Consider the following 10,316-nt stretch of genomic DNA (forward strand, 5'->3'; position numbering starts at 1 on the left):
ATCGACTCGGGATACTTATAAGATACAACCATGATTTTTTCAGATTTTTTGGTCCAAAAATAAATTAGGCCAAAAACCGGCCTTACCGACCCTCCCCCTTTACAATTTTATTCTATTTTTAATCATTGAACAAATTTTTTTCGTCGAAAAACCCTAACATCATCCAAAATTGTTGAATGATTCTAATTTTTAAATCTTGCTTAAGTTATAATGATTTTTTTTAAAAGTGCCAATTTTCGATTAAAATGCCGGTGTTATTTAAAGTTGTTAAAAAATTATGAGTGTTCTGTTAAATCGAATGGCTTTTTTAAAATAAAAATCTATATAACGAAAAACACTAAAATAATCCGAAATTGTTCAAACTTGTAAATTTTAATATTTTTAACGAAACTCATTGGTTTTAGTTCTAATGATTTTACTTTAAACTACCAATTTCAGGTTGAACGCTTAAAAACAACCTAAAGTTGTTAAAAATTGTAACTAGTTTGTGAAATCTATTTTTTTAAATATGAATACTGAATACTGAAACTATAAATATGAATTTTGAATATGAAAATACCAATTTCTGGTGTAAAATGCAAGCATAGCCTGAAATTCTTCAAAAGTTATAGAAAAAATTAAGTTCATTTTGAAATATATTAAAAGTTCTAAACTTTATTAATTTATAAAAGTTCTAAATTTCGCAGTTTATTTGAATTTCATTTAATATTGTTCAATTGAAGTGTGAAATCTAATTTTTTTAAATAAAAATATCCATTTCCGAAGAAAAACACTAACGTGAAACAAAATTGTTCAAATATTTTAAAATCCTATTAAAATTGCAATGATTTTTCTATAAAAATGCGAATTTTCGGTATAAAACGCCAACGTAACTAAAAATTGTTAAAAATTTATGAATCTTTAAAAGCAAATGATTTTTTTAATTAAAATGTATATTCTCGACGAAAAACACTAACAAAATCTGATATTTTTCAAGCTTGTAAATTCTATTATTTAAAATAAAAATCATTGCATTTAAATCTATTTTTTTTATTCAAAAATACCAATTTCAGGTAAAACACACCAACGTAACAAAAATTGTTTAAAAATATTTAAATATTTTTTGAAAGATAATCATTTTTTATTATAATACTAATAATTTAAAAAAACGAACGTAACATACAATAAAATTGCTTTGAATTGTAAATCTTCTTCGAAATCTAAGGATTTTTGTTAAAAATAAACCATTTCATGTAAAAATTGTTAATATAAACTGAAACTGTTAAAAAATGGTTAGTCTTCTTTCAAATCTATATTGAAAACCACTAGCTTAAGCTAACTTGTACACAATTTGAAAAAAATGTTTGTAATCTAATAATTTTTTTATTATAAATGCGGTCTTTTAGTGTAAAACGTTAACATAATTAAAAATTATTTAAAAGTTGTGAATCTTCTTTGAAATCTAATGAAAAAAAAAGAAAATTAATGATACGAATTTTTAAAGAAAAATGCTAACATAATGCAAAATTAGTCAATGATTCTGAATCTTGTTTTAATTTTAATGATGATAAACGAAAATCTGACATAATTGAATCAACAGTGTCGCAAAAGAGAATAAAAATTAACACTTAATAAGGCTAGCTTTTTATTTGTATTTATTCATAAACTTTTTGTGGTTTCTTATAAAAGTGTTGCATTTTTTAAGTTTTTTTTATCACACTCATATTTTATGTTGAAAAATATCCTCTATTTTCCCTACATTGAACTTTCGGAACCACTTTTAGATCCCTGTAATTTTTTCATCGAACAGCATTCTCTGAAAATAATAAAGAGTTATACTAAACATTACCAATATTCTCCATTAAAATTAATTGTAATTAGGGTACTTACTCAAATTACGTAACAGCTGGGGGGGGGGGTTACTAAAAGGGAGTCCTTCATTCATGTACGTAATTTATGGAAAATTAATATAAATTTAACTTTACCGAGAATATGACAGAATTTAGGAGAATTTAAGAATTTATGATTTTTAATAATAATTTTATTATTCCGGTTGAGCAGATGAATATAAATTATTTTCAAGCTCAGGCTTATTCAGGAATTACAATGTTTCATATTAAAATTAAAAATTTTCAAATGTATTTACTTATTTCAAACAAAAAAAAGTTTTTTCTACTTTAAACGATAACTCTTTAACAAAATACTGGAATTTTTCACAATATAATTGAATTTTTAACATAATAGTTAAATATTCAACCTAAAAAGACAAATTGCCAACGAAAGAGTGTCATAGTTTATGTTTTAATAAGAAAAGAATTAAATTTATACAACAAAAGAGAAGAATTTTAAAACCAAAAAGACGAATTTCCAACAAATACAGATTTTTCACTCAAAAAATAAATAAAAGTTTATCTAAATTATTGAACCCTCAAACCAGAAAACAAATTTTCTTTACAAAAATTCAATTTTCAAACAAAAAATATGACTGTTCAACAAACAGTTAATTTTACACGACGAAACTGTTGCATTTTTACGCAAAAAAAAGGGAAATTTCAAACTAAAAAATTACTTTTTACAACAAAAAAAGCAAATTTTTAACTAAAAAATATTAATCTTAAGAAAATGGAAAAGTTACATTTTTGTTCAACACAAAAATATAAATTTCAAACAAAAAGTAAATTTTCTACCGAAAGTCTACAAAAAAATGCAATTTTCTATTAATTAAAATGAATTCTGGGATTCTCATAAATTCTCAGAGAATTTATTTCTCGGTAATATTCTCATTCTCGTTACCGTTCTCAATAATAAAATTGAAATTTTTCAATTTTACTTTGAAATTGTTTTGCTCCGTTTATAGAAGATTTTAAGTTAAAAATATTACAAGATTCTGGCCTTTGAATATTAATGATCAGGGAAAATGCAAAGCTTATCAAGAAAAATTAGGGAATGTTTAAAATGAAGTTTTGCGGTAACCTTGGCTTAATATTCTTGTTAGTAATTTATTTACCTTGTATTTATTTATTCTTTTTAGTTGAAAATTCAACTTTTTGGTTTAAAATTCGTCTTTTGGATTGAAAATTCAACTATTTTCTTAGAAAATTTACTTTTTGATTAAAATTTGTATTTTGGTGTTGAAAAGTCAACTGAAATCTCTTTTGGATGAAAATTCAACTGGTTTTTGAATATTTTTATTTTTAATTTAAAAATTCGTCTATTCAAGTGGAAATTACATCTTTTTTTTATAAAAAATGCAACTATTTCGTTGAAAATTCAAAAATTTGGTTAAAAAGTCATTCTTTTTTAGTAAAAATTCAACTGTTGGGTTGGAAATTCGTCTTTTTGGGTTAAAAATTCAACAGCATTGTAGGAAAAATTCACTTTTTGATTCAAACTCATATTTTCGTTTTGAAAAATCAACTGAAATCTTTTTCGTATGAAAATTCAAATATTTTTTGAAAATTTATCTTTAATTTTTAAAAATCATCTATTTTAGTAGCAATTGCATCTTTTTGGGATAAAAACGCAACTGTTCGGTTGAAATTACAACAATCTTGTTAAAAATTCTTCGTTTTTGAGTAAAAATCCAACTGTTTTGGTTGAAAATTCGTCTTTTTGGGTTAAAAATTCAGTTACTTTCTTAGAAAAAATAATCTTTTTGATTCAAACTCATATTTTCGTTTTGAAAAATCAAATGAAATCTTTTTTAGATGGAAATTAAACTATTTTTTTGAAACTTTTTTTTTTATTTAAAAATTCATCTATTTCAGTAGAAATTGCATTTTTTTTGTATAAAAAATGCAACTGTTTGGTTCGAAGTACGACAATTTTGTTAAAAAGTCATTCTTTTCGGGTAAAAATCCAACTGTTTAGTTGAAATTTCAACAATTTGGTTAAAAAGTCATCCTTTTTAGTTAAAAATTTAACTGTTTTGTTGAAAAATCGTCTATTTCGTAGAAAATGTAATTTTTTCTTAAAATTCATATTTTTGTGTTGAAAAGTCAATTGAAACTTTTTTGGATGAAAAACTTAAATGTTTTTTTTTTTTTTTGAATATTTTGTCTTTTTCCTTTAAAAATTTATCTGTTTTAGTAGAAATTTCATCTTTCTTGGATAAAAATGCAACTATATATATCTTCGTAGAAAATTTAGTTTCAAACTCGTATTTTTATATTGAATAGATAAACTAAATTTTTTTTCTAGATAAAAACTTTTTTTTAAATTCATCTGTTTTTTTAATGTCTTATTTCTTGAATTAAAATGCAACTGTTTTGTTGAACATTAATCTGCTTTGCTTGAGGATTCGACTATGGATTTTGCTTAAAAATGTTGGATGAACCACTGTGTTAAGAAACCATTTTTTTGCCAAAGATTCATATTTTAAGTTGAATATTTATCTCTCTGTTGGAAGTTCAACAATGCTGTTGAAAATTGTTTTTTTTTTTTTATTAAATTGAAAATTCATTTGCGTGTGTAAAATTTGAGCTAGATTGTTGAAATTTTTTAAAATGAGTATTAAAATGTATCTCTTTGTTCGAAAATTTAACTATTTTATTGAAAAATAATTTATTTTTCTGAAAATTCTTATGTTCTGGTTGAAAATTTAATTTTAGTACAGAAAATTTGTCTTTTGGTTTGAAGATTCGACAATTTAGATGATTTTTTTTTCTTTCATGACTACAATCTTTATTTGTTGAAAAATCGTCTTTTTTAGGTTGTAAATTTAATTATTTTGTTAAAAATTCAAGTATATTGTTAAAAAATAATCTTTTATGGTAAAAGACTAATTTTTTTAGAATAAAGAAATTAATTTAAAAAATTTTTATTTGTATTTGAAATAATGTATTATTCCGTTACTAACAGTTCCTATGTTTAAAATATGAAAATGCTAAAATGCTGGCATTTGAATGTTAATCCTCAATAAAATGAAAGGAATAAGTTAGGGAAAAATCATCGAATTTTGAAAATAAATAAAAAATGATTATTATTATAAAAAATTACGTACCTTAAGAGGGGAGGATATTTCGTTAGGGTTTGCTACTGGGGGGGGGGGGGGGGGGTCTTGCCGAGGGCCTATAATCCGTTACGTAATTTAAGTACAGTCCCTTATATAATAAAGCAGTAAAATAATGATCAAACATTTTTCATAGCAATTACACAACAAATCGTTTCGAAAACACCGAAAAAGTCCTCTAGTTCGAGCTCGATTTCGAGCTCAAAAAGCTCGCCTTCCTCCGTTTCCCCAGTAAAAACAAGAAAATCGTCTCCCTTAACGTCTCCTGTAAAAGCAACGAGGAAATCGTCTCCTTTGAAAAAACAGGAATCGACCAAGGAAAATGGAGAGAATCCAGCTTCCAATGTTAGGTCGAAGTTGCAGAGATTGGGCACCTTATACTCGGGTAAGTTTTTGGTCCATTCTGAACTCATCCATTTAGATTATTACATTTTCCAAAAAGGAAAAACATAAGAATAAACAGAATTAATGTATTTTTTAAATTGCCAATATATTAAGATTCAATTATATTTTGTAATTAATTATTTTTTAAATTTATTTATTTTAAATTTGTAATATAATTATTTTGTAAATTTGAACATTGAGGGAGTTAATACACAAAAACTTTCACACAATGAATCCAACATCCACTGAAAACTGGTTTCTGATAGTCTCGTTTATCGATGGCGTATCTCGTGAATTGAAGCGAAAGAGAAAGGTCGTTCGCCTGTTCAGCCCTTTGTTTACTTGAGCCTTTTATAGCTAGTCATAAAGTATAAACTGTTGCATTTAATTCTTGAATAATATCAGCAGATATGATTTAACAGCTTGTATATCTTGCATCTGGGAAACCTGGAATTGTCAGGGAATTTTTATACACCTGGAACAAGCCTGAAATTTCAGGAATTTTTTTTCTTAAGCCAGGGAATTTTCTCGAGAGCGTGTTTATTATTTTGTCAAATTGCAATATAAAATTGAATAACAATGATTCTTCATTTGTATAAGTAGATTTATATTATTTTAGTATTTTACGAGGGGCCATTCACTCTGAAATCAGATGAATCTTTGCCGACGATTGCATTTGATTTTATATGAGTTATCCTTTTTTTCATCATTCAAAATATTCTATTAAAATTAATTTTTTCAAAATGAAACATCATTTGCAATTTCCCCAGGGATTTAAAAATCCTTGAATGCTATAAAAAAATTCGGTTGTAATATTCACATTTTGTTTTAAATTCTTTGAAATCATTTTAAGTTTTAAATCAAGTTGGAATATTTTCAAAAATAAACAAATTAATTATTTAAAACAATTGTGACGTTCAAAGTTTAAATTTTAACTATTCAAGGCCCTCTATTTCCAATAATTCAGTTTCAAATTATTTATTTTTGAATATAAGAATTTAAATATTGCTTTATATTAAAAAATAGTTGTTTTTCTCAATTGGAATTTTTTCAATTTAATTGCTTTTAAACTTGAATATTATTAGATAGATTTTTCTTCGCATATTCTAATTCAGTTCTCACACCCATACAAAATATTAACATTATTTAAAATGGTTTTGAACAAAGCTTAAGTAGCAGCAGAGACTGTAAAATATATAAAGCGTTATTCTTTAATAAATTTCATATTATAAACAATATATTAGTTACATTTCGCTTATCGATTCCTAACTTTTCCAATTGTCATTATGATTATGCTTTAATTTGAAAGGTTTAACTTACAACTAAGTTATTAATTTATTGAGGGAAATTAATTCAACTTTTAAAGTTTTCACTTTGCAAGAACATTGTAAACTGTTAAACAATCCAAATAAAAATTATTCAGATTTAAAACAAAAGCAGTATAAAATTGAAATAAAATAAAAAACATGGTACTAGAATTTTTATTTCCTTAAAGAAAAAATAGGTTTGACTGAGTTATTCCACACTGGAAAAGTCACGGATTTTGACCAATAAAAAATCTTGCAAAAGTCAGGGAATTTGTGTAAGAGCCACTTTAACTGTCAATGGTAATAAATTTGAAACTTTTTAATTTGAAATTATTTTATTTGATTTAGGAAAGATTCTATGTTAAAAATGTTGCAAGAACCAATTTATTAAAAAATAATTTTGTTCGTTATTGAAAATTCATCATTTTAGTTAAAAATTCATCTTTTTGACTGAAAATTAATTTTTTTGTTTAAAAATCTAACTATTCCAGTTAAAGAATAATTATTCTTGTTCAAATTTCATTTTGTTGATTAGAAGTTGAACTGATAGTTAAAAACTCACGATGTTTGTCGCCACAACTGAAAACATTCCAATTAAGAAAAAAAAAAACATTTTTTTTTTGTATAAAGCAATATTTAACGTTTATATTCAAAAATGAATAACTTGAAACTGAATTGCTTGAAATAGAGGGCCTTGAACAGTAAAAATTTTAAACGACTCAATTTAAACTTTGAACATGACAATTGTAATTGTCTTATTTTAAAGTTATTTCATTTCTTAGTAAAATTGTTCAATTTTTATGTATAATTAATAATTAAACCATTAACTAAAAAGATAAATTTTCAACAAAAATGGAAAAGTTACATTTTCAGGTAAAAAATTAAATAAAAAATAATTAATTTTCAATAAAAAAGTTCAATTTTCAGCCTAAGAGATAAATCTTTAAACAGAAAAATTAATTTTTAACAAAGTCGTTCAACTTTTACGTGAGTAATTGAATTTTCAATTTAAAAAATCAATTTTCAGCCATGAATGGAGCAGTTATATTTTTAGATAAAAAAATAATTTGTAAAAAAAATCAGTTTAAATGTAGTACTTAAACTTTTAGCAACGAGATGAATTTTCAATAGATGTGATGAATCTTCAACTGGAATTAGTTGAGTTTTCAATTTAAAAAATTAATTTTTAAACCAAAAAAAAGGAATTTTCAATAAAACATTTTTATTTTCAACCAAAGAAATGAATCTTCAAACAAAAAAATTTATTTTTAACAAAGTGGTTCAACTTTTACAAGAGTACATAGTGAATTTTCAATTTAAAAAAAAAATCAATTTTCAGCCAAAAATTGAATAGTTACATTTTCAACTTGAAAAAATAATTTTCTAACAAAAAAATTAGTTTTCAACTAAGTAGTTAAACTCATAATCAACGAAATGAATTTTGAACAAAAATAATTAATCTTCGACCTGAATAGTTAAACTTTGAATTAAAAGAAATAATTTTTAGCCAAAAAGATTAATTTTTAACTAAAATGATGAATTTTCAATAACGAACAAAATTATTTTTTAATAAATTGGTTCAACCTTAACCCAAATAATAGAATTTTCTACCCAAAAAGATGAATTCAAGAACATTATTCTATATCAAAATCTTAATCTTGTAACATTTTTAACATAGAATCCTTTCTAAATGAAATAAAATATTTTCAAATTCAAATTAAAAACTTTCAAATTTATTATCATTGACAGTTAAAGTGGCTCTTATACAAATTCCCTGACTTTTGCAAGATTTTTTTTTTGTCAAAATCCGTGACTTTTCCAGTGTGGAATAACTCAGTCAAACCTATTTTTTCTTTAAGGAAATATAAATTCTAGGACCATGAGCAAAATTCAAGGAATTTTCCTGATAAAAAAATTCAAGGAGTTTTCCAGGTTTTCAAGGATTTCCAGGATGCTAGACACCCTGGAATTCTATGTAAAAGAAATTCTAAATTTATTTAAATTTTATTTTATTTCAATTTTATACTGCTTTTGTTTTAAAACTGAATAATTTTGATTTGAATTGTTGAATAGTTCACAATGTTCTTGCAAAGTGAAAACTTTAAAAGTTGAATTAATTTCCCTCAATAAATTAATAACTTAGTTGTAAGTTAAACCTTTCAAATTAAAGTATAATCATAATGACAATTGGAAAAGTGAGGAATCGATAAGCGAAATGTAATCAGAAAAGTTGAAATTTGAAGCTTGTATGGATTTGAAATTTGATTTGTTGCAAAAATTTAGTTTAAAAGCAATTAAATTGAAAAAATTCTAATTAAGAAAATGAACCATTTTTTTATCAAAATCAATATTGAGCTGTTTATATTCAAAAATAAATAACTTGAAACTGAATTGCTTGAAATAGAGAGCCTTTAATAGTAAAAATTTCAGACTAAATTTAAACTTTGAACGCCACAATTGTAATTGCTCTTTTCTGAAGTTATTTCATTTGTTAGTAAAATTGTTCAATTTTGATATATAAATAACAATTTAAAAATTCTTAATTTTTTTCGTTTTGAAAATATTCCAACTGGATTTAAAACTTAAAATGATTTCACTGAATTTAAAACAAAATGTAAATTTGTGAAGATTACAACAGAAGTTTTGGATAGCATTCAAGGATTAAATATTGTTTAAGATAATTAAAACAACCGCTAGAAATTCCTGTGGAAATTGCAAATGATTTTTTATTTTGAAAAAATTAATTTTCAGAGAATATTTGGAATGATAAAAATAAAAAAAAATGTTGATGTATAAATAAAAATAAACTTAATTATTAAGATTATTAAAGAAAATTGAAAATGATTTTTTATTCTCAATAATTAATTTCAAAAGAATATTTTTAAAAATATGAAAGGATTTTTAAAATTGTGGAAAAAAGAATCTGTAAACTTGGAAGGATTTTTTTTCCTTTGAAGGATTTTTAGATAATTTAAAAAAAATGTTGAATAATTTTCATAAATATTTTGAAGTTTGGTAAAGCATTTTCAGAAATAATTTGAAACTTGAACTTATTCCAAAAAATTTAAAGCAAAATGTAGAGATTACAATTTTTTTAAACGTTTAAAGGATTTTGAAAGGTTTAAAGATAATAATACAATTTTCTTAAGATACCTGGAAAAATGTTTCATTATCTCTTAATTAAAAAAAAGTTTTATGGGAATATTTAAAAATATTTCAAAAGAAACACAGGTTTTGATAAATGAATAGCAATTTAACAGTTATTAATTTTTTGCGACCTAAAATAAAATTAATTTATGCTCTAATATACAAAATTTTCAGTTAACAAAATTCATCACTATTTTTTTGAAAATTATTTCTTTTTTTAAATTGTTTGTGTCTAACTGAGATTGTAACTAATATTCTAATTAAATATTTTATAATTTTAGTTAAAAATTCACCTACTTAGCTTAAAAATTAATTTTTTAAACATAAAATTTAATTGTTAAATTGTTGGTTGACAATTTATCTTTTTCAGTTGCAAATTCGTTTATTTCTTCTTTATTCATAATGTGTCCCCTAAGGGTTTACATGACTTCCATTCCTTACAATCTTTCTGTTTACATCTATATATTTTTTACAATCTTATCCTTTCT

General features: G+C 23.6%; 1 protein-coding gene across 5 annotated transcripts in view; it reads left to right on the top strand.

Annotated features, from left to right (window-relative positions):
• LOC117169804 (anillin-like) overlaps nucleotides 1-10,316 on the top strand; it is a 57,892-nt gene that overhangs the window by 8,250 nt on the left and 39,326 nt on the right. For all 5 annotated transcript variants that reach the window (XM_033356311.1, XM_033356314.1, XM_033356321.1 and 2 more), the window contains exon 3: nucleotides 5,127-5,375. In XM_033356311.1, the coding sequence (XP_033212202.1) occupies nucleotides 5,127-5,375 (249 nt within the window). The remainder of the gene's footprint in view (nucleotides 1-5,126; nucleotides 5,376-10,316) is intronic.

This window comes from Belonocnema kinseyi, chromosome 1 (assembly GCF_010883055.1).
Source record: "Belonocnema kinseyi isolate 2016_QV_RU_SX_M_011 chromosome 1, B_treatae_v1, whole genome shotgun sequence".
Lineage (NCBI taxonomy): Eukaryota > Metazoa > Arthropoda > Insecta > Hymenoptera > Cynipidae > Belonocnema > Belonocnema kinseyi.